Source organism: Saccostrea echinata, unplaced genomic scaffold (assembly GCF_033153115.1).
Source record: "Saccostrea echinata isolate AGI-Se365-2 ecotype Australia unplaced genomic scaffold, CSIRO_AGI_Sech_v1 ptg000009l, whole genome shotgun sequence".
NCBI lineage: Eukaryota > Metazoa > Mollusca > Bivalvia > Ostreida > Ostreidae > Saccostrea > Saccostrea echinata.
Genome location: NW_026889758.1, coordinates 7,305,433 through 7,330,799, shown reverse-complemented (window position 1 = coordinate 7,330,799; position 25,367 = coordinate 7,305,433). Strand labels below are relative to the sequence as shown.

At 33.3% G+C, this 25,367-nt stretch overlaps 3 protein-coding genes across 3 annotated transcripts in view; 1 reads left to right on the top strand and 2 right to left on the bottom strand.

The window, feature by feature from the left end:
• Positions 1-4,528, bottom strand: part of LOC133181515 (non-lysosomal glucosylceramidase-like) — a 36,704-nt gene extending 32,176 nt beyond the window's left edge. Inside the window, exons 1-6 of the mRNA XM_061316004.1 lie at positions 4,444-4,528; positions 3,798-4,102; positions 1,499-1,653; positions 517-754; positions 313-418; positions 128-227 (exon numbers count right to left, since the gene is read on the bottom strand). Coding sequence (XP_061171988.1) covers positions 128-227; positions 313-418; positions 517-754; positions 1,499-1,653; positions 3,798-4,102; positions 4,444-4,528 — 989 coding nt within the window. The remainder of the gene's footprint in view (positions 1-127; positions 228-312; positions 419-516; positions 755-1,498; positions 1,654-3,797; positions 4,103-4,443) is intronic.
• A 1,933-nt stretch (positions 4,529-6,461) lies between these two features.
• Positions 6,462-12,060, top strand: LOC133181693 (galactosylgalactosylxylosylprotein 3-beta-glucuronosyltransferase 3-like). Its single transcript, XM_061316253.1, has 6 exons — positions 6,462-6,544; positions 7,525-7,623; positions 7,738-8,282; positions 8,785-8,871; positions 9,046-9,252; positions 9,900-12,060. Exons 2-6 carry the CDS (start codon positions 7,539-7,541, stop codon positions 9,999-10,001), a joined length of 1,026 nt encoding a protein of 341 aa, XP_061172237.1. The 5' UTR covers positions 6,462-6,544; positions 7,525-7,538; the 3' UTR covers positions 10,002-12,060.
• A 271-nt stretch (positions 12,061-12,331) lies between these two features.
• Positions 12,332-25,317, bottom strand: LOC133181694 (deubiquitinase DESI2-like). The gene is made up of 5 exons (XM_061316254.1): positions 25,002-25,317; positions 17,983-18,055; positions 15,734-15,827; positions 15,362-15,503; positions 12,332-13,442 (listed from the first exon to the last, which is right to left on the bottom strand). Exons 1-5 carry the CDS (start codon positions 25,038-25,040, stop codon positions 13,224-13,226), a joined length of 567 nt encoding a protein of 188 aa, XP_061172238.1. The 5' UTR covers positions 25,041-25,317; the 3' UTR covers positions 12,332-13,223.
• Between the last annotated feature and the right edge of the window lie 50 nt (positions 25,318-25,367).

The window sequence follows — 25,367 nt, the reverse complement described above, 5'->3', positions numbered from 1 at the left end:
ATTATTACTTCCTTGACTCTCTATTTTGTAGGAGGATTGCATGTTGTCCAAAAAATAGTATATACGAAAAGAAATGGAGGAAAATCTTCAAACAAATCCATGAATTTAAAGCTGAGTACTGCCAAACCCCATATTCAATCCCGCAACATTGATTTCTTGGTTAATCAAATCTATCATCGTCTGCTCATATGTTTTGTTTGGTTCTGTCTTAAAGTAGTAGTACCCTCCTTCAAAAGAAAAGAGCTTACATTTCATATCATTTTGTTACAAAGTATGCAAACTAATATATCGCCTTGGTAAAAAGTCCCAAACCATTGTCTGACCAGTATCCCAGAAAAATAATGGTGTCGTCTTGCCAAGTATACCATTCATTCTCCCCGTATTGTTTCTGTAGGAATTCTCCCCATCCATCAAATGCCTATCAAATATAGAATATATCTTATCGTCTTGCAAAAAATAAAACTTTTCTTGATATCTTGAATATGTTTCTTCCAGTAAAGACAGTTAGATATCGACCTTATTTATTCCATCGGCGTAGAAGAGTATGGTGCTGTAGGTGAAATTCGCAGGAACTTCGTCGACACCTCCCATTATTCCACAGAATATGTTGCCACCTTTTTCAGAATCATGCCAAGCGGATGCCGCCATGAATCTTGAAAAAGGAGAAATCAGAAATGTTCTCCCCTGTTCGTCAAACACCGCTAGAGGTCCTCCCTGTAGTCCATCCCCAATGGCGTCTGTCTGTACGTTCCATCTACAAAAACATCTTGTCGAAGCACATGAAACAAGCAACCTTTGTGTATAATTGCTTTTAAGAACAATCTGTATATGTGTATGTTGAATCTTAAACAAATCAAAACCCTCTTGAACACTAAGTGCTAAAACTGATTGGCGTTAATCTGTGAACGGCACTAGTTGATCAGAAATAAATGTGATAGAGTGTATAGATTTGAAACTCCGAGAGCAATTTTTTAAACTATGCACTTGCATTAGTGTATGAAATAGACCCGTCCTATTTGGAGGGAGTGGGTGTTGAGGGTGGACCTTTTTCTAATATTTTGGCACATTTTTATTCAAATGCTGCAATTTGCCACCCCTCCACCTTGCCGCAACAAAAGGGGGAAGGGGGGGGGGGCAACCAGAATCTAAATGAAAATTTACTATAGAAAAAGACTATATATTGGTCTGTGAAAGCCTGTGTATGAACAAGGTGTGTTGGCAAAACATAAAGAGTTCCCACTTAGTGAACGAGCTGGTGAATGCCACGGCTTACCCTTCAACTAGTATGAACTTTGACCTTGGCTTACATTTTGAACCAATGTGAAGTTCGCTGATTTTCGGACTTGGCATCTAAGGTTAACCACTTGTTATAACTATATGTTGAAATTGTGTTTCGACAGACAAACCATAAAATGATCTATGTATCCGTCAGTCTTTGACCTTGGGGACTATTTTGTATAATGTTTGAGTATTTTTTAACTGAATTTTTATAACCTACCCTCCTATGTGCTTCTTTGTGTCTCCTGCCATAAAGCCATCAAGGGATAGGTACCCTAAAGCTGTGTCATAGCTATCCACCCTAAAACTCGGAAACCCGGAAATTGTTTTGTCATATGAGTCTGAACTTGTTCCTTTGACTTCATTATGGTATGTCTACAATTAAAGAATCACCCGGTGTTTTAAAGAGTTATCTGTCCATGTGTTAATACAGGAGAACAGTAACATCCTCTTAGCACCTAGAGAACTATTTATTATCATCCTAGAAGAAACATTCTCCGTATAAATAATATTGTCAAATAGTTGCTAATTCTCTGCATAAGAAAGGCCAAATACGATTAGGATCAAACTACGAAAACGGTAAGTATTTTAAAGGCAAAGAGAAAATAAAAGGCGAAAATTAACAATTAGTCAATTAACGCAGAGTGAAAAACGGGTTTCGGTAAACCGGTAAACGTTCTACTAAGCCTCTTTCATTATTCCTCACTGAAATATTAACAGCGGTGGAAATCTTCAGGAGTACTGTACAACATGTTCGAGAAGTGGTGTAAATCAGATGTGGATACTTAAAAACTTCAAGGAACTTTTAGAAAATCTGAAATCACAAAATTACGTTATAACGCGAAAATGAGCTCTTATGCCTTTTGAAGGACGTGATAACGCAAAAACAGACCTGTGTTATAATGCAAAGTGAAAAGGCGTAATAAGGTTAAAAATGTTTTTTGGTGCTTTTCAAAAAGCTTTGTATAGCACAAAATGAAAAGACTTTGAAAGGGCGTTACATTGTGAAGAAAAAATGCATCATTGCGCAATATAACATTATTACCTTTATGTGGAGATTCATCTTTCCAAGTCAAAGGTTTCTGATCCACTCCACTCAAGTGGATCAGAGTGAATCTCATAATTTTGGTTTTGAGATACCGGTAATTGCTGACATTATAATAAATGTACTTTAGACAGCGTGCAGTTAGACGTCCAGGAAAAAGTTACCATACATATTTTATTGACAATATGCATGTCAAAGGGATTGGACACAAGCTCTAAAAACTTTGATTTTTAATTTCTGCGGTTGCATTTTACCGCAAACAATTCACTTTCCGGAAGTGACTACGGATGTTGAATTTGGAACATTACAGCGTTTAACATTTTTAAGATTGACTTGACCGTGGTCATGTTTATTGGGAACTGATAAGAAGCCCTGCTGCTCCTCTATCTTTCATTCTTTTTATGAATTGATTTCAAATAACATTTTTTTTCTTCAGTTATAGAAATTGGTTATGAAATGATTACAGGTAAAATCAGGCAAAAAACTACTTTGATGTACGCACTATTTACGGCGTTTTGGGGCGAAAATGATGATGCCTTTACGGAATATCTTATTTCATATTTTTGCGATTGTTATTTTTGCGGATTTGTCCTTCCGCAAAATACTGCGAAAATTGGACAATCGCAGAAAATATAACGGTAGCTTATTGCCATCATCCATATACTTTGCTTGCTTCTATATACTCTGCCATTCTCTATCCAGAGTTGTCTTCCGCTACGCTCACAACACCTCTGTCAACGCTCGTTGTACAAGATTCTTGTACAAATTTTAAACGGTGAAAATTTGAAATCCTAATAGTAATTAATTATTGTAATTATCGATAAAGATGATAATTCATCATTTATTTTAAAGCTATAATCCCTCAAACGACTTATTTTCAAAGTTTTAAGAGAACTATTTTGCGGAGTAAAAATTAATATCTTAATTAAAAAATCCTTTTAAGGTGTAATAAATTAAAATAAATAATGTTTTCCGATAAGAAATATAATTAAAAACGATTATTAATACAACTTTTAATCATTTACAATTTTTCCAAGAATCTTGTGTAACAAGCGTTGACAGAGGTGTATGTGGGAGAGTAGCGGGAACGACAACTCTGGGTAGAGAATGATACTTTGCTTGCTATGTCAAGGTTTCAATAAAATTTTCAAAAGTATCTGAATTTTCAGTCTATGACCAATATAGCTCCAATCTGTACCCAGGGAACATGAATTTCATAGTTTTTGTTAGGAAGTTAAACACTTATTAAAACCATTTTTCTTTCGTATTGTCTTTTATTAATTTTCAATATAAAGTTGAAAATGATTACATAATTATTTGTCTTGTAATGATTTTCAACTTTAGATTGAAAATTAATAAAAGACAGTATTAATGATATGGTTCTGTCAATTAACAGATGTAACTATATGTGTAGATCAAGGTTTATATTATTATAGATGTACTTTATATCATTATAGACTGACAAACCCTTTACCTGTGTGAAAATAATAGCGTCATAATCCTCGTATATCGTAAATGACGTCGAAATGTTCGCTTTCCCAGCCAGATAGAAATTCTTTATTACAGAATAATTTCCATGTTGGTCACTTCCACTGTAAATTTGTCGATTCATGAATTTAAGGCTCTGATCTTTCAAAGAGTATGTAGTTTTGTCCACTTTAAAGAATATGTCAGATGACTTTAAAAAAGTGTTGTTCCCAACTTCAATTGTGTAACTTCCATCGGGCAGATTAATGTCCATATTAAAGGATATGGAGGAGGAAGTTTGGAAAAGAAATGCTGGATAAAAAAAAAGAGTAAGAAAAAACTTGTTCTTATTAAACAATAATTTCTTTACATCTTGCACCGTATGACGAGAATCGTTATAATTACACTTTATATGGGATTTCTCGCTGCACAAGTAAAGTTCTGGTCAATAAAGGGAGTAATATATTGAGAATACGAGTTAGTACAATGCTAAATAAAGACATGTAAAATCAAGGTCTAGGTAGGCGTAAGAAAGCACTATCACTCATTTTCTCAAAAAGTAAATAAATCTTTGAAATGAAATATAAAAAAGAGGACTTGCATTTCTCTTCGAATAAATAAAGCAAAAGAGATGTTCTGATATCTTATGTTACAACATATAGACTGTCGCAGACCTTTCACCCACACATCGTCCAGGATCCCTAACGTTTCGAGGATGCAGACCGTGATTCTGACCATTATGACCGTGACCATGAATATAGGCCTGTAGGAACTGGGGGATGGGGTGCAAAGATTATTTAATACGGTTATGTCTATTCAACAAGAACTGATGTCTCATGATGGTTCTATTATTTTTTTTTTTATTTATTTATTTAGTTATTTTCTTCCTTGTCAAGGAATTTGTAATTTCTATTCGGTGCATCATCGCAATCCACGACCAAAATTTACTATTCTCGCCAATTCTGGACAGAGCTATATGCGGACTCCGGACCGTTAGTTTAATAAGCTGTTAACAGTGGTTGAGAGACGATTCCTAATATACTGAGACGCAAAAGAAACGCAACATCATATTTTAGGGGGAAACATTACATATATAATATAATTTTGTATCTAAAAAGTAAGGACATCTTCAACTTTGTAAATATCGGTAATTTAACGGTTAAATGATTTTCATACCATTACCGGAAGTTAAGTTTGAGTCTGCTTAACAGAAATCAAAAATTGCATATTTAGCAAAACATTCGGCAATAATATGGGGTTTTAAGGATTTGTATCTGTTCATCATAAGTAATGCAGCAATGTTCCGAAAAATAAATTATCCTTTCTTTTCCGTAAGCGATGCCAAGGCTTCCTGAAAATGACTTAAGTACGCATTTCCATTGCTCTAGCTGGAAAATCTCAACATAAAGGAGGTGGAGAGCTGCAGATGTAAATATGACCCACACCACGCCTCAACAGGCTCTTGCGTATCATTAGCATGAATGACAGTCCTTGGACCGGGAGTTCAAGGGTTACTTCACTGCGCTTGGATAGAGAAAGTTCGACTGACCACTACACTTGAAAAACAGGCATGGCAAAGAATATTTCTTTTGCTCATATCTCGAGATTGATGAACCTATTGCATCGTAGAAATCAAGCTGCAACTGTTGTGCATGCCAGTCTTGCACGATGTAATTGAATGACCGGGGTGGGGGTGTTTTAACAGTTATGTGTTACTATCTAAAGTTAAAAGATAATCATTTAACATTTTTATCAAGTCTCTGATGTTTTCAAATCGAGTTTTACCCTAGTGTATTCATTTTTGAAAATCACGAGATAAAAAATTCAAATATTTGTAGATTACTGCTTGTTGCGTTTCTTTTGCGTTTCAGTATATTTACATAAAATATGAATTCCAGCTTTTGGCCTTAAACCCTTTCCTAATGTCTAATATTTACATAAAATATGTTCAAATTCCAGCTGCACCCTCAACCCCCCCCCCCTTTCCTAATGCCTAACTTTACATAAAATATGAATTCCAGCTGCGGCCTCAAACCCCTTTTCTATAATGGCTTATATCAGTATATATTAACATAATAAATTCCAGCTGCGGCCTCAAACCCCTTTCCTTTTTTGCTACCTCCTAGCTACGCTATTGAAAATGCTCTCTCTCTCTCTCTCTCTCTCTCTCTCTCTCTCTCTCTCTAACAGTTGTTAAAAACTGATAGTTCGCTATGTCGGCGGGTTTACTCGATATATAGACTTCGTAGAAAGAATATATTACTCGTGAAACACAAAAAGAAATAATGAAAAACGCTTTAATTTATTGTCTCGTGGAGTTAAGAGAGGTTTTCTTCTTACCTTGTACAAGAAATACAAAAATGCATACATCCATATTCTTTTATAAGACTAATCTTATCCAAAAATATGGTACCTTCTAGCACTGATAACATTTAACGACACCTACACGTCACCAGCGGTTTATTAAAGATTGTGCTTGTGTGCATATGGCTTTAAAAATACCTTTCTTTCACACAAAGATATTTGTACCATCTCTGTGGATCGTACTAAATGTCTACAAGTACTAGGAAAAAAATATAATGACTGTCCGGAATATCTTCTCTTACTAAGACCAGTTCTATATATTATGTGGCGTAAGCGATTTCCTGCGATAATTTTGACTTTTGCTGAAGTTGTGATTGATTGACTAACAAAATGGCATTTAAAAAAGTCTGAAAGCTAAAGATTTACCTGAGAAGTAACGTGCATAAAAAAGTAATACATATATATATTTATGTAATTTTAAATATGGAACCTTTTACGTCCACAACAAAAAAATGCAAGATGGTTTTCTACATGATTCATTCATATTCTAGAAAGCGGTTACATCCTCATAGTCTAATTGGCTTTGGCATTGGTAAACCTGACTGATTGTATATAGACACTGTCCTAAACATAGGCATACAAGTAATTTTGACTGCAGTTGGACCATTTATGCACTGTAGAAAGTGTGCATGGAAAATGTTACTGCAGTAACATTAAGCTTGGCTGGTATTCAATACTTGTGGTGATGAAGAAAGATAAAGATAAATGAGGAATGATTATCAACCCAGTTGGAAATCATTTTGCATATGGGATACACTCTGATATATTTCCACTTCATATTTCCAAAAAATCAATTAATGGAGAGGGAGGGGTCAAAGCAGACGTGAGACCTACCTTGCCACACCATTAATACCATTATAATACAGTTTATTAAAAATTAAGTTAAAGTCTATTCATATAAGCTTTCTTATCAGAAAAATGCTCTTAACTATGAACATGTACATCCATTAATTGTCATAGACCATGGCCAGTATGAACTATCATCTCCAGGCCATCATTGAATGAAAAGAGAATATTTTAATCTCATTAAAATATTGAACAATGCAAGTAAAGCAGTTAGAAAATGAATTTTGAAGCGATTTAATCAGCAGGTTATTGAAGAAACTTTTTAGACATTAGAATAAACCAGAATCTACATGGCATTGTAAAGTTGCCTTACCTAATTATGTAATTGTTAGCCAAGACACTTAATTGTGGCAACTGCAAATTTGTCATGTTCCTTTCATCTGACCTTTTATTCTGTTGATTTCACAGATTAAATATTGTGGAAAAGTAGGAAACAAATAAAAGATTTTTAAAAATATCAAAAACAAAAAATAAAAACAATAGAAATATTTTAAAATGCTTTGATATTGATATTCTGTTTTTAGACTATGTACCAGGAATGGTTATGTTCACCTTGAGGAAGCTTCTCTACGTCTACTGTTGTGTCTCAGTCTTCATCATCTTGTGGCTTCTTAATTACCATGGTAAAACCTCTCTCACACTAAAACCAATTTCCAGTTCAAATACTTAAGTGACAGTCATTTACAACATGTTATTGTAATTATAAAAAATTCTCTGCAACTGATAAACTTTTGTAGTTACTGATAAAGGAGAGGATGATGTTTTAGAGGAAAGACTTGATGTACTCCAAAAAAGACTGGATGATAAACATAAATTATTGGAAGAATCAAAGCAGAAAGTCAAAGATTATGAAGAGAAACTACATAAATGTAGAATATTTAAGCCATTTCAGAAATCATTCAATACATCTCTCCCTATTATTTATTTAATCACACCTACATATGACAGAATTGAACAAAAGGCAGAACTAACACGTCTTTATTATACCTTGCTTCATGTGCCTAATATACACTGGATATTAGTGGAGGACTCTGACAGAAAAACGGAAAAAGTCCAACATTTTCTGGCAAACTGTAAAATACATTACACACATCTAAATGTTGCCACCCCACAGCAAGTAAAGTTGAAGAGTTCTGACCCCAACTGGCTGAAGCCGAGAGGTGTTTTACAGAGGAATGCAGGACTGACATGGATACGTGCATCTCTTGATCCACACAAGGACAAGGGAGTTGTTTATTTTGCTGATGATGACAACACTTACAGTGTAGAACTGTTTGAGGAGGTAACTGTCTTATATAGAATACTGTATATTTGGTAGAAGTCATCTTCCTTGTAGATTCATGTGTATCTGTTTTAAGTGCAGCAGTTTCTACAATGAATTTTGTGAACTGATTTTATTGTTGTTTATTCTTGTTTATTTGTTTACCTGGTCATTCAAGTATTAATACATGTACTTTTAAAATGTCTGAAAGTCGATTAAATGTTGTGAAAGCATTAAAACCTTGAATTACTTTTAAAAGTTGAGATGAGTTTATGTAAAATGAAAATTGAGATGAGCTTATACATATAGATGATACAGTCAAACCTCATTATCTCAAACACGATGGGACCGAGAAAGAACTTCGACATATCCGAGAATTTGAGATATCAAGGGTAAAATACTTAAGGAAGAAGTGGTTGAGACTTCCAAATCACTTCAGCATATCCATGGTATTCGAGATATCAGTGTTCGAGATACCGAAGTTCAACTGTATTTTATTGATATATCGTTATATATATTTCAGATGCGTCTCACTAAGAAAGTTTCTGTGTGGCCCGTTGCAATGGTGGGAGGGTTGAGATTTGAGAGTCCAATCTGTGATAAGAATTCAGTGAGTGATATATAACACTTCAGAGAGACTATGTACAATATTACACCATTGTTACTCTCACTCTTGATTTTTTATGTTTTTGACTTTACCAAGAACGACAATACTGTAATCATTAGATCGACCTTATGTTATGGCCAATCAATGGGTGCTCAATATTTATTTTATGCTTAATAGGTAACAGGCTGGGGGGTGTACTACAGGCCAACAAGGCCATTCCCTATAGATATGGCAGGCTTTGCTGTCAATCTCCAGCTGTTCTTTGATCACCCGAATGCTTGGTTTAGTAATAATGTACAGCGAGGCTACCAAGAATCCACCATTCTCAAACTGCTAGATATTACAATGGCTGACTTAGAACCCAGAGCAGACAAATGCACCAAGGTATGGACTGCTTTGAATACATTAACTTATTTTAGCTTCATTAATGCCAAGTAAAATTTTATTCATATTCATTGAGTTGGATATTCAACTTAAAAGGAAGTTATGAGGGGTTGTCAAAAAGTTTATGGACTGATGCAATAAAATTAATGCCATGTATGCTGTGACTACAACATTTATAGGGAAGACGAAACAACAAAAGTTTAAGAAGTTTTAAAAATTTTAGCTTGATGTGTTGATAATTTGCCAATTTATGATTAAAAACAAAAAGATACTACTCATCTGGCTCTGTCTCTGTTAAGTTTTATGACATTAAACAACATCATTGATGACCGACTTTAAAGACCCATACTGCAAGATTGCATTAAATGCGTCTCCTCTCTGAATCTCTTGTTGTGCCATTTAAAAACAGGTTATCTGGACTTATTTGTCTCTCTCAGACCTGTTTTTGTCTCTCTCAGACCTGTTCAACATTTCAGAAGTCTATGTGAATTTTTCTAAAGGAAACCAAAGGAAACTGAATTCTGTAATATTTCATTCCGTAACGTACACATAGTTGTGAATTATTGCCGTAACTGCTTACAATAACAAGCCCCAGACAAAACAAATTTTCAATGTCTTATATTGATATATCTTTGAATTATTTGCAGATTTTGGTTTGGCACACACGGACAGAAAAATATAACCCCAAAAATGAAGCTAAATTGAAACAGAAGAGTGGGAAAGGAACAGATCCAAATGTAGAAATATAGGAAGATCACAAGATGGCTGACAAAGAAACTGTTTATCATTTTAATATACATGTACATACACAGCTGTATTAAATGGTGCCATGGGTTATTTTGCATAATGTGTGTGTATGTTTTTAAAGGGGGTTCTGAGAAATTTGAGTAAATTTTTTGATATTTCATTTACTGTTTATGACTGTGTGCGAGTGTGAGTTATAGTGTGTGAGTTATAGTGTGTGTTTTATAGTGTGTGAGTTATAGAATGCTGGAGTGGTATGATTGGATAACTGCAGAATGTGTGTCTAAGGAGTTGAGGAACACATTTTGCTAGTTTGTTTTTATGAACAGATCGCCCTCTCAATATTCATCAATACATTTCTACTTTTTAAAAAAAAAACTTTTATCTTAAATATTTCAGTACATATGTGACAAGGTCTTCCATCAAATAAATAAAAAAAAACACTAGATGGGGGATCAATGATTTTTTTTAATGTACAGTAAAGAGAGTGACCTAGCTGTAATGAAAATGACACACTCATACAAATTCAAGACATTTGCAATATAATTATTAATTGCAATAGGTTAAAATCAATATTGATTTTCTTCTTACCAGTATTCCCAAGGTTCAGTAAGGAATAACTGAAGTTAAAACTGCAAAGTACATGTAGATTTCTCACAAGAGAACATCAACCTCTTATTTTCAGAATATCATTCAAGTTCAAAGAAGTATTTTGTGCTTCAGTATTTAAACTAACATTCACACATAGCAACCATATCCTCACATATTTGTTCTACCACTCATACTCAGGACTCGGCAATAAATCACATGACAAACATGTGGTATCCAAACACAGCAATCATTTGACATCCAAACACAGCAATCGTGACACAGAACAGTCTACAAACATGAAAACAATACAAACATGTTGAAAATGATGACATGAATATTGTATAATTTTTTTTAAGCTGTGTGCTACTCTTAAAAGCTGGCTGAGATAATAAATATCAAGATATACACAATTAAGTGATTGTCTTCCTGTGACACATAGGTACAGTGTAGCTGAAAGATCTAATGTTCAAGATTTAATATGAACACCATTATGTCCATGAACATTTTTTGTGGTGACAAGGTATTTTTCAACCTTCACATTTCATATTCAGTGCTTAAGTGTCAATGGTAAGTGAAAGATACATTTAGACTGGTCATAAGGTCAGAATTATGCAGGGGCCCTAGATGACTTTTTCATTTCTCTTCATACTACCTATCGCAATTATCTTAATGGATTATGCATTTTATGAATTGTTCATGTACATTTCAAATAAATACTACTACTTCTGCAAGATAATTTTTTCTATCAGTATTCATTCTACTCGAAGGAGTCAATGTTAACTACAGCAAGGTATACACAGGTTTGATCATTCCATCTGTACAAGAATGCATGGACGTATGTACATGTATGTTCAACTAAATGCTTGAAAGACTTTTTAAATAAGAGTGTTTTGTGAATAAAGTTTTTCAGTTACTCAGAAATTAATATAATTCATCAAGTTCATGTATTTTTTTCTGATTTAAAAGCATTAACTGTACAATTGCATTTAATTTTAACTTCTTTGAAATAAGGGTTCTGTGCTTACATAAAAGTTGCAACAGTAACATTAAAAGATGAAACATGTCCGAGTTTGGAGATTCTTTTGTGAAAAAATAAAAGTATTCTGTCCCCTCGCTTAAGGCTTGGGGATAGAAAATACTACTTGCTGGATATAAATCATATCCAGAGGAGACCCTATAAATAACCTATGCTCCAGAGGGGATCCTACATATAACCTGTGCTCCAGAGGAGATCCTATATATAACCTGTGCTCCAGAGGAGATCCTACATATAACCTGTGCTCCAGAGGAGATCCTATATATAACGTGCTTCAGAGGAGATCCTATATATAACCTGTGTTCCAGAGGAGATCCTACATATAACCTGTGCTCCAGAGGAGATTCTATATATAACCTGTGCTCCAGAGGAATTCCTATATATAACCTGTGCTTCAGGGGAAATCCTATATATAACCTGTGCTCTAGAGGAGATTCTATATATAACCTGTGCTCCAGAGGAGATTCTATAAATAACCTGTGCTCCAGAGGAGATCCTATGTATAAAACCTGTGCTCCAGAGGAGATCCTATATAACCTGTGCTCCAGAGGAGATTCTATAAATAATGTGCTTCAGAGGAGATCCTATAAATAACCTGTGCTCTAGAGGAGATCCTATATATATAACCTGTGCTGCTGTTTTGTTGTATAATTACATTTTTTAACTGTTGTATGCATATCTTATATGTAATAATGAGTTAAAAGCAGAGAACTGTAACAAAATTTATTTCAAATACTATATTAGGTAAATGGATTCAAGAATGATGTCACAATAATTTTGCATCACATTATGTGCATGAAGTTCTTCTTTAGTACAATGTAATATATCTACAGACTGAATGGAACTCAAAATTTTAATATGTTTATGGTTTAATGTCTGAGAAAAAATCTCTGGCCTAATCAACAATTAAAACTGTTTTTTTTATGTATAAACTAAATTACAAATCTATCCACCATTGTCTATTATATACAATGCTTTTATGATATTCAGGCAAGGTACCCTGTTTAAAAATAACTGAGTAAAGGCAGCTCCAAGTATTTGTGATAAGACACAGGAGAGGAACCCTTCATAACCAGTAACATTTTCAAGTAGTCGGAGGCATATTTTAATACAGGAACAGCAATGCATGCCATATTTGCAACACTGCATGAATTCAATGGTATAAAAATGATTTTACAATTGTACAACATTATACAAATTTCCAGATAGTTTTTTATCCAATGAATGCAACACAAAAATTAATTATGTATCTTCTAGTTGTCATCAAGCACATTGGATATCTGAGCAAATATAACAAATATTCACAATGACTGACACGGCATGTCTTTAAACATAAGATCTGCCAAAAAGACAGTTCCCTGCACTATTATTTGAAATATAACAAACAAAACATTCACAAATTTAAAATTCTTTGCAATCACACATAAAATTTCTTGACAATAAAATATAATAAATATTTTTATACAGGTATAAAACAAAACAAAAAATTATATCTCATCTACCATACATGTAATTCTAAATCACTTTTCACTCATACCCATGCACATCCATTTTCACATATACATCAATACTGAAAAAAAGATTTTTGACACTCTGTACACTAGTTACGTCTGCTATGTATATGAAACGCCCCATCTCTTTCACTTCGCCCTGAAGCACCCCTTGGGTCATGTTCCCGTACGATGGGTTCTTGGATTGCTTGCTGTAAGGCTATAGGGGTCAACCATTCCTTGGGTAAAGCACGCTCAAGAAAAGGAATGCATGTGCTCACATAAGCCAGTCTATTTACCCAGCTAGGTGGGCTCTTTCCACACAATATCTACAAAGAACAGGATGTGTTTGTGAAAACAAGGCAGCTCATGGCAAAGGTTAAATTTTCTCAAATGCTAGTCAAACTCCAAGGTCAAGAGATCAAAAATATTGGTACCCAAGGAAAGGATATTTCAAAAGGAATACACCTGTGAAACATGAAAGTCCTTGTTGCAATGTAACCATTCAGAAATTATGGTCAAGGATAAAGTTTTTCAAAAGTAGGTGAAACTCTAAACTCAAGGTCATGAGGTCAAAAATATTGGTACTTAATGTCGTGTCACAAGAAATACATCTCTTAAATATAAAAGTCCTAGCAATAAGCTTTCAAATGTTATGGCCAAGGTTTAATTTTTCAAAGGTAGGTCAATCTCCAAGATCAAGGTCAAAACATCAAAATTGTTGTTCTTGTCATAAGGAAAACATGTGATATATGAAATTGCTAGCTTCAACCATTCAAAACTTATGGCCAAGGTTAAAGTTTTCAAAAGTAGGTTAAACTCCAAGGTCAAGGTTAAAAGGTCAGAATTGTTTATATCTATGAAATCGTCTTATCACAGTGAATACATATGCAAAATATGAAAGCCCTAGCTTCAACCATTCAGAACTTTTGGCCAAGGTTAAAGTTTTTCAAAAGTAGGTTAAAAGTCAAGGTCAAAAATATTTGTACCCAAGGAAAGTTCTTATCACAAGGAATACACATGTGAAGTATCAAAGCCCTAGTACAAACCATTCAAAAGTTATGGCCACGATTGTTAAGTTTGGTAAAATTTTGCAAAAGTGAGTCAACTCCAAGGTTAGGGTCAAGAAGTCAAATATGTTGGTACCCAAAGAAAGGTCTTGTCACAAGGAATACACATGTGAAATATGAAAGCCCTAGCTCCAATAGTTCAAAAGTCATGGGATTGTGGACAAACAGACAGACAGATCAAAAACTTTATACCCACATATCTTCAATTACAGGGGCATAAGAGTGGATTTTCTTTTGCAGATGTAATGTAATACCTCTTTTAAATCTGATGAAACAGACCATGGACTTTGGTTATGGCCTATTGGCCTCTTATTTCATTAATGCACCTTAAGTCAGACCCCCTTAAGTTGACCGGGCAGAGTAACCTTTCAACAATTTAACTCACTTTTAGCTCACCTTGACAAATGGTATGTCCTCAGCATCAGCATTGCTGTCCCAGTTAAAGATTTAGGAGCAAGTCCATTGCCAAGTAACTATAAGCCCTACCTTGACCAAACTTGCATGAATGATGCAACTAGGTATGCACACTATTAGTGTCACATTAAAGTCTACAACTACATAATTTTGCCTAATCAACCATGCAAGCAAACTGTATATACCTGTGATGAACTTCCATTTTTCTCCTGGTACATGTCAATCCATTTTATGCCTCAAATCAAAGGACATTTAAAATATTGTTTATTCCATGCTTCAGTTTGGACACAGCCGTCTTGGGAAGATGACATTCTCAAAACTTCTTGAGATCTATTTGATTTCTGTTATTATACAATGGCAGACCAGTAAGGGTAGTTCAACCCAACCTTTTATTTAGTATTTAGATGTATGGTCATGCTTCTCTGAGGTAAGTATAAGCCTTAGCTATAAGCCCTACCTGAACCAAACTTGCATGGATAATGAATCTAGGTATGCACACTACCTGACTTGCTCTCCTGTGTAGATTCAAGATTATTTTGATATGCTAGCGTGTGAACAAAATGTGGACATAATTTTTTTTCATATGAATTAAGAGGGGAAAAAAATCTGTTAAAATTTTTGTAGAACTGCAGGGTCAAGATGACTTGGGTGAACATTGTGTCCCATGTGCCTCCTGTCTCTGTCAATGTCTGTGGTAGTGATGCACAGCTGTGGAGTGGTTACACTTATATGTAGCTGGAACTTTTATCACTGTTTGTCATTACCTGTGTTAGTGATGCGGTGAAGTGATTACAGTTCTTGTTTAGAAGGTGGTACTGATCCCCCTTGAAATCTTTTCCCAGCTGATCCACAATTTTCCTCACATCATCTGGGGTGAAGTCTGTTGTTCCGATTCTTATTGACTCTCTGTTAATGAACAAATTATATGTCAAAGAATTGAAAATTTTGTCTTTGAAATTTCACACTTCCTTGCTCTAGTATAGGAATTATTCATTTTTCCCTTCCTCTTTGCAAATGTGAATTTTCAATGTGACTCCAATATCAAAAAATTTTGACCTCAGATAAATTGTTTCAAAAAATGTCAATTACACTTTTTCAATTGATATTTTTGATCATATAATGAAACATAAGAATACTTGAATTTGAATTGCTCCCCCAAGTCCTCTGCATCTTTTGGCATTATCTCGAACACTCCAGTCACTGGGAATGGATGACCACCATAAGCATACTCTGTCAAATAATAGATCACATTGCTTCACAGATCCTGTTCACATTTATCAAGGATTGTCATTTCTCCTAATACTCAATATTTATTAAAATAAATGATGATCATTCTGTGAAAAGCTGATTCAGAGATTTAGAGACAAAGAACTAAAAAGGATCATGACGCAGTCTAAAAATAGATTGAAGTCATAAAATGAGGGTTTTTTTTTTTAATTTTTATAATCTTTCAATTTAAATTAAGGCCAAAGTTTTTATTTTTTTTGGTTTACGATTTTCTGTCTCAAAAAAATGCATTGGGTGGTCGAAAGATAAAAATAAAAATAATTTAGGATTCAACAATTTCATTTTAAAATACCAGCAATTTTTATTTTAATAAAAATAATACACATCAATACACGTAGTACTTTTAAGTTTTATTGTCTAGATCACATAACTCTTTTTATTTAATTTTAATTCATTTCTAACTTTAGACTGAATGTCATTTTCATTTAGTTCTGATTTTTGTATGTCAATCAGTACTTGGTTCATGATGTTCAACTTCTTTATATGCTCTTCAGTGATATGTGATGTGTTATAAACCTCAGTACCCCCACAAACTAAAAATATGGGTCCAAATTTAAGTTTAATTTAGATTGAAGAAAAATACAATTTAATTGTTTAACAATATTATAAGTAATTGACGTTGAAATAAAGGTTATAATAATTTGATCATGCATGGATTTATCTCCCTATTTTGGGAAATGCATTTTTGGGGAATGGGTAAACAAATTATTGTCTATTTGATGAAATTGGAAAAAAAATTTAAAATGTTGCTAAATCATGTATTCAGGGGTAATTCATTTAACATTTCAGCATGAACTCTAATTTGGGCAACCAAACGACAATTAAATATGATCCATCTTCATCATACAAGATCAATTATGAATAATACACTAATAAAAGTAAAATGGACTTCAATGAGTATAAAGTATTTATAAAACTTATGGTAGTACATGTACATATGTGTATGAGATTTCAATTTAGGTCATTATAGTGAATCTGTTTCTGGAGATTATAAACCTCCTGCAAAAAGTATACTAAGTACACATTTTCTAAAAGTCCTCTTTTAATATGTATTAATGCATTGAAAATATATTTTTCTATCTGAAATAATGCCTAAAGTCCTTACCATTCACTCGCAGATCAATTGAGTAGGTGGAAATAACTTAATAAATCTATATAATTACACAATATCATCATTTTTAGAAAAACGGAGGAAATTCGGATTAAAAGTTGGCGATGTTTTTACAGTGTTTTTAAACATGTGTTATGACTGTAGCTTTAATAAATGAGTTAAATAGATGAAAATTAAAGACAATCTGACAATTTTACTTTGTTTTTTTCCAAGATAATTAAAAATAAAAGCATTGTTCGGTGTTCACCAACTGGGAAAAATACTGCCAAATTGGGAAAAACTGAACTCATTTTCAATTGGGAATGGGGCCGAATTTCGGCCCCTGAGAAGGCACTGATAAATCCCTGTTATCTATAGGTGTATGTCTGTTAGGTCGATCAGGGTTGGGCATACACTTCTCAATATTACTCAATACTGTATCAATTTAGCCAATTGAGACATTGCAATTGGAGAAAGGGATCATGCATCCAAGATTTTATTCACTTTTCCATGCAGAAAAAGTTCTTTAAGTGTGTGTCATTGCTTTCAGTGAGGAATTACCTTGTTACATGACAGAACCGCCATTTTTGGTTTGCACATGTGTTTATTTATGGTCACCTAAATGTTTGTAAAGTTCTATATAATTTATAAACGCTTATTTGACTAAGATGCATTCTAAAATTTAAAACCCACCAGCTCAGCTGAGAAAAATCCGGAAAAATATGTCGGAAAAAGACATTATTTTTATTTTCATGATTGGTGAAAATTAGGGTCGGCGGAATCGTAAACCAAGTGAAAAAAAAACTTTGGCCTAACTACATAAAAGTGACAGAATTTTTAAAAAGATGTCAAATTTTAAGTGTTTCAATAATAAAACTTTTACACAAATATACAAATTCTGACTTCATTAAGTCTAAAACTCCTTCATGTGGATGATCCTGGGGCCTGAACAGTAATGTTTAAATTAAATGCGGCACCTAGCAGTAGATGATACCCACTTGTACTTACCTATTCCATAAACCTGTACCCCTGAGTGAAACACTCCAAATCCTAGGTTTGATGTATACTCATTGATCCAGTACTATGGAAGAAAAATTATAAAATTAGATGGAAAAATAAAAAAAGACGTATTTGAAAGAAACCATTGTCTCTGAGCATGTTATGGTTGTGTAATGGTTTAAACAGTGGATATCGGCCTTGGTAGCTCAGTCGGTAGAGCACCTGACTAGTGATGCAGGGGTCCCGGGTTCGATTCCTAGTTCAGCCATACATTTTCTCCTTTCCTGTTACAGATTTGGTGCCTTTGACCACCCCTGGACTTGCAGGTGAAAGTCCTGCCATGGGCTAATAAGAATTCAAATGGGTTGTGTCTTCGAGGGCGAAGACAATTTAAGGAGGGAGGAATGTAATGGTTTGGGCCATGGATATCGGCCTGGGTACTAGCTCAGTTGGTACAGCACCTGACTAGTGATGCAGTGGTCCCAGGTCCCTATTTTTACATATTAATTTATAACCAGAAGTCTCTGACGAGACTGTAGCTCTACTGGTTGTATTTATAAAGGAAGATAAAAGTAGCACTTGGACTTGATGCAACAGCAATAAATAGAATAATGATCCTTGGTTTAGTCTCTTTTTGTGGCAAGATTTATTGCAATCAGACGAAAATTATAGGAGGAGTAGCCTTTTAAAACAATTTTACAGAAATTTTGATTTAAGTAACCATGGCAACATCATTCAACAAAATCAAAAAACAATAACACCAATTATGTATCTCTGTAGTCTACTTGTATGCCACATTATACTGAAATCAGACAAAAAGTGTAGGAGGAGTAGCATTTTGAAAGTATTTCAAGAAAATTCCTATTTTTAGTAACCATGGCAACACTTTTCATCGAAATCCGAAACTGGTATAGAGAATTATGTATCTTAGTGTAGTTTACTTGTGTGCTAAGTAATACTAAAATCAGAACAAAAATGTAGGGGTAGCATTTTGAAGGTATTTCAAGGAAATTTTTATTTTTAGTAACCATGGCAACAATGTTCATCGAAATCAGAAAATCAATATAAAGAATTATGTATCTTAGTATAGTCTACTTGTGTGCTAAGTAATACTAAAATCAGACCAAAACTGTAGGGGTAGCATTTTGAAGGTATTTCAAGGAAATTTCTATTTTTAGTAACCATGGCAACAATGTTCATCGAAATCAGAAAATCAATATAAAGAATTATGTATCTTAGTATAGTCTACTTGTGTGCCAAGTTATATTGAAATCAGATCAAAACTGTAGGAGGAGTAGCATTTTGAAAGTATTTCACAGAAATTTCTATTTTTAGTAACCATGGCAACACTGTTCATCGAAATCAAAAACCCATACACAGAATTATGCATTTTAGTATAGTCTACTTGTGTGCCAATTATATTGAAATCAGATAAAAACTGTAGGAGGAGTAGCATTTTGAATGTTTTTCACAGAAATTTCTATTTTTAGTAAACATGGCAACTACGTTCATTGAAATCAAAAACTGATAAACAGAATTATGCATCTTATTATAGTCTACTTGTGTGCCAAGTTATATTGAAATCAGATAAAAACTGTAGGAGGAGTAGCATTTTGAAAGTATTTCACAGAAATTTCTATTTTTAGTAACCATGGCAACAATGTTCATCGAAATCAAAAACCGATACACAGAATTATGCATCTTATTATAGTCTACTTGTGTGCCAAGTTATATTGAAATCAGATCTAAACTGTAGGAGGAGTAGCATTTTGAAAGTATTTCACAGAAATTTCTATTTTTAGTAACCATGGCAACAATGTTCATCGAAATCAAAAACCGATACACAGAATTATGCATCTTATTATAGTCTACTTGTGTGCCAAGTTATATTGAAATCAGATCTAAACTGTAGGAGGAGTAGCATTTTGAAAGTATTTCACAGAAATTTCTATTTTTAGTAACCATGGCAACAATGTTCATCGAAATCAGAAAATCAATATAAAGAATTATGTATCTTAGTATAGTCTACTTGTGTGCCAAGTTATATTGAAATCAGATCAAAACTGTAGGAGGAGTAGCATTTTGAAAGTATTTCACAGAAATTTCTATTTTTAGTAAACATGGCAACACCGTTCATCGAAATCAAAAACCGATACACAGAATTATGCATCTTAGTATAGTTTGCTTCTGTGCCAAGTTATATTGAAATCAGATCAAAATTGTAGGAGGAGTAGCATTTTGAAAGTATTTCACAGAAATTTCTATTTTTAGTAACCATGGCAACACCATTCATTGAAATCAAAAACCGATAAACAGAATTATGTATCTTATTATAGTCTACTTGTGTGCCAAGTTATATTGAAATCAGACCAAAACTGTAGGAGGAGTAGCATTTTGAAAAATTGTTTACAGACCGACGGACAGACAGACAGACGGACGGACGACGGACACCTTACTATCGCATAAGCTCTTCTGGTCTCTGACCAGTAGAGCTAAAAATTAACAAAATTAGGAAATCTCAGGTTAAAAAATACAATTACGTTTTTAAATAACTGATTTTTTAAATGATTTTTCAGATGATGAGTAGATAAACATCGTAATAGTATGTTTTTGACGTTATGAATAACCAAAGTTCTTAAAGAGGAGACATGAATTATGTCATAAAATAAAAAGTATAAAATAGATGCTCTTGAAATTTTAAACATAGGAAAATTGAGAATCTCACAATCATTTTTGTTATTTTTTATATAAATCTGTGGTATCTGTCATGTTTTGTAGTACTCCATAAAAACAGGAAACTATCATGAATTTTGACATTTTGAGATGCCCCCTCTGGAAACCAGGTGGTAGAATTTTTTGTTTCTTGCATAAATTGTACAATTTAGTATTACTCATCAAATAATGTAATTTGAGCAAAAAGTCTATAGTAGCATTTGTATAATTTGCTCCGAAGGGTAATAATATTTTCCTATATAATCCTATAGTAATGTACCTGTATTTTGAGATGGTCCATAAAAAAATAACCAAAGGGTAGATTTTCACTAAACTTGGCATGTACACTGAAGTCAATGAAAGGTACATATTGTATAAATTTAAAGATTTCTCTATAGTAGTTTTCACACAATAAAACCCCAGTTGGCTCCCTTAAGTCTTGGGTCAGGGTGGCAAACAAACCTTTGATCATAAGTTAGATTAACAAAGAGATGGACAAACAGAAAATCCAAAAAACAAAATCAAAATGCTCCCAATCTTTAATCTTTGTCGCATGGTAGTTTTTACTTTTATATACAGGTAAATGAAATTACAAGTTGATTTCATGGACATGAATCTACTAGATAGAGGTAAGCATACATTAGGTATAGTATACTTTAACTTGTCGCTATTGCATTTTGCTGTACAGAAAAGCATGCAAAGTCAAAATACTGACGTGTTGAGATTTATAGTCACTGCAGAGATTTTCCAGTGCCCCATGAAGGGCAAAATTTTTGCCCCACTTCAAATTGCAAAAACTCTAGTTTCCTATTAAAAAAAAAAAAGAATTTGGCTGGGTAGTTATTGAAAAAATGAGATTGAAACTAAAATATTCATGGTCTGTTAAGGTGGAAATGGTTGCCATGTTAAAGAATTTTAAATGTTAAATGTACAACTACAGACTTGGTGATAATGATATTTTTAAAATTTCATTAAGATCTTCTAGCTTCTTCCTCTCTGCGAGAACATCTGTGGACAAAATTATAGGTGGAACAATTATAACAATACATGTATTTCTTAACAGACAGACAGACTGCTGACAAAGAGGCATCATTATTTGAAAAGATCAGTTTCAGTTTGCAATTAGTGTCAAAATGTACTTTTCGGTAAATGAATATATTAGTGGGGGAAGGGCTCTGAAAGACCTATTACACAGAGTAGGATTTCTTCAACATGCCGCCTTTTTTGTATAGTTTAAAGCATGAAGTTTTAAGTACATTTTGTCGAAAAATGTACAAAGAAGAAATTTAACTATTCCAAGACGTGCACTTCTTCTCTCAAACCATTACAAAAATCAAACCAATAGTCTAGGGCTGAGTATTTTCTGTTTCTTTGATTTCAATTCAGCAATTTATGTACCCAGGACAAGTACAAGAAAAGTTAATCTACTAGCTCTTAAAATGTGTACAATGCCTGTGATTCTTAATGCTTCCTTATTGATACATAACTATAAGAGCTTGACGTCAGGGGTTTTTTTTTTACTCCCATGGAAATGATGTGAATGTGGAAATAGGAGGAAATTAACTTGCACATAGTTTTTCCATTTCATGAAAGGAACTATCAACAATATTGCAAAGAGACATCACTTTTTTTACTGATTGAATTTATAAGCCATATAATTGTACATGAAGCTGTTTACAGAAGTCAGTTTCTCCTGGGAGAGCCAGAAAATTGGACATCTGAAAACTGGCAGCCTTATCTACGCTCACGTCATTTAAGGCATCATAGCATGCATTCAAATCAGTTTGAAGGCCCTGTCGAAAGGATGAAATTTGACTTCAGTGTAATGTTAATTATAAAGCTTGATGTTTCCCCTAAGAAAAACATATTTGAAAAGATTATAATAATTAGTATCAGTAGTCAACATACAAAATTTGTTGACCCTTGATAGAATATTTTATATGAATGTAGTGAAACTCAGTACATATATATCCTCCATTTTATAGTTAACAGAAGTGTTAGATCTCAATTTCATCATCAACATCATCTGCATACATGTATGCCATGGAGTCTCACATATTGAGATTGGAAAGAAGAAATGACAGAAGAGAGTGTCCATCTAAAATACACACTATGTACACAATAAACTAGTTAATGTAAGATACCCATTACACATACAATACACTCACTGTGTTCTAAAGATCAATTCATTGATTACTTATGTTACTGCATCAAGAGACAATCAGCTTGATAATAACACAAAGTCCTTTATGAGAACATGTTCCCATATGCCCCTGATAAGACATACTGTACAATATCTGAGGAAATTTTCTTCTTCACTGAAATATTTTCAGGCCCCAAGAGCATAAACTGAGAACAGACTTAAGTCAAAATTTTGATTTTTAATATCTGAAGTTTCATTTAATGTATAAGCTTAAAAATTTGCAATTGTGCATAACCCTTCAATTGAAACATATGATGAAAATTTTATTTTATAATCAAAATTATTTTGAAAGTTATATCGACTTGAAATTTTGATTTTCTGTTCTCAGTTTATGGTCTTGGGGCCTGACCATTGAGAACCTTTTGACATCAGGACTTCAGGGAAAGATGAGATAAAGAAAGGATGCACCCAACCATAATTTTGACCTTGACTTCTCACTTAAAAAATGTAAAGTTTTAAAAGAAATGTCAAGGACTTGAGAATTGTAAAAAGTCTGAACTCGTAATCAAATGTAGATACAGTTGAACTTCATCTCAAACATCGATATCTCAAAGTTGTACCATAGATATATGTCTAAGTCAGAAGTCCAAACCACTTTTTCTTTATGTATTGAACTATTTTAAACTCAATATGTTTTTCAAGAAATAAACACTTATGATGAGAAAAATTTGATCTTTTACTTAATTATTTAGAACTATAATTCAGAGAATAGATCAATTAAAATAAAGTTTTATCCAAGTTTCCAAACATTTTGTTCATTTCATTCAGATTTCCAAGCCTTAATTACCATGTTTGTTTTTTATGAATCTTGATCAAGTTAACTTTGTGGAGCTTTTGTGCATTCAAAAATTGAGCAAAACAGTTCATTTTGGGGAAAAAAGAAGATGTTTTCTAATTGGGAATGGGGCCCATATTTGGCCCTGCAATGGGCAGTGGAACATCCCTGTTGGCTCAATTAAATTTCAATTAAGTTAATAAACTTTGACTGTATGTTAATGCCTTTTGTACATCAAGATAGCCCTTTTAGATGCCTAAATGTAGCCCTTTTAGATGCCTAAATTTCATGTATTAAAAAACTGACAAAAGCAATATGTTTCTCCTTCGAAAGGGTAGGCATAAAATAGTCATGAATTTATATTATGATGATGTACAATAGAAGAATTTCCTCCCATAAATTCTTTGCTCCTTCTGCTGGCTCCTACTTTAAAACAAGCATAAGAGAGAATTAATGATCTTTTGCTAACAGAGAAAGATCTAAAACTGGAAAAAAATAATCACAGTGTTTCCTTCATAAAATTTTCATCTTCAACTATTTGATTATACCATTAAAATATTTGCAGACATTCTTCAATTCAGGGCTTTCAAAAGGATTAGAAAAAGGTGGTACTTTTACAAAAATAGGAGGTACGTACCTTGTGGAATCAGTTAAATTAGATATGTTAACAAATTTTTCTCCATCAAATATTTTGGCCTTTACAATCATGATTTCAGCTGGGTAAAAGTACCAGGTACGAGCACATTTTGAAAGGCCTACTTCATAACTTAAGACTTTCTTTTTCAAATTATGAACACACAACATATTTCTAAATATACTCGTTGATCATGCAAAACTGTTTTTTTTTTTAATTTCAGTGACCTAACCAATCTTAACTCCTTTTGGGTATGTTCAAAATTCACAGATTGGTTTTTTTTTAGTTCCTATCTCAAAATCTTTTTAAAATGCAAACATTACACTGCTGCATACATTTTTTTCAAGTAGGAGACAAGATGGATTTTGTTTTTTTCCAACAAACACACATTAATTAATGGATGAAGTACATCAGAAATTAAATATAACCTATGTTATACATTAACTGTAATTGTATTTTTAATAAAATATTGTTAATTTCTTGTAACAAAGTCTCAGTTTGGACAAAGATAACTCATTATTTGTTACAAAAAATGATGGAAGAAAAGAACATTGTACTTAACCATATATGAGATAATATACATCAATTTAAGACCTGTGTACCGTTTGTAAACAAGAAAAAAATGTTATGTTTGGAACCCCTTTTCCATTATATTACATCAGTCTGACATTCATCAACATGTTTTAAATGTGAAAGAATCTTACCATATCATACACATTCAGAACCACCTCCTCCTGTGCCATCTTTCAATCTAACTGTTGTAATTATATCTTTATTTCGTCAAATTTATGATATAATCACAACATAATTGTCTCTTCCAAGTGCAGGTGTGAGTCATCTGTGTCAATGATGCGGAGGCTGGATTTCTAAATAACAACGAAGAAGAGAAGCGTGTAGATCAAATCATGGCGAAAGAAAAAATATAGAACATGTAGATCTAAAAATCAGTTCACTCTCTTGCGACGACACAATTTTGTAATGAGGGTACTAAGTATGTATGAAGTGTCAAAACATCAATAAAGAGGAGCGTAAGCAAAGCGGAAGCAATTCAGTATAAGAGTGAAACGTCA

Coding starts and splice junctions, on each gene's coding strand:
- LOC133181693 (XM_061316253.1), top strand. CDS start 7,539: ATGGTTATGTTCACCTTGAGGAAGCTTCTCTACGTCTACTGTTGTGTC. Junction 7,624..7,737: donor GTGGCTTCTTAATTACCATG/GTAAAACCTCTC, acceptor AAACTTTTGTAG/TTACTGATAAAGGAGAGGAT. Junction 8,283..8,784: donor GTGTAGAACTGTTTGAGGAG/GTAACTGTCTTA, acceptor TATATATTTCAG/ATGCGTCTCACTAAGAAAGT.
- LOC133181694 (XM_061316254.1), bottom strand. CDS start 25,040: ATGGCACAGGAGGAGGTGGTTCTGAATGTGTATGATATG. Junction 18,056..25,001: donor TTCTGAATGTGTATGATATG/GTAAGATTCTTT, acceptor TTTCTTCCATAG/TACTGGATCAATGAGTATAC. Junction 15,828..17,982: donor GGTACAGGTTTATGGAATAG/GTAAGTACAAGT, acceptor ATTATTTGACAG/AGTATGCTTATGGTGGTCAT.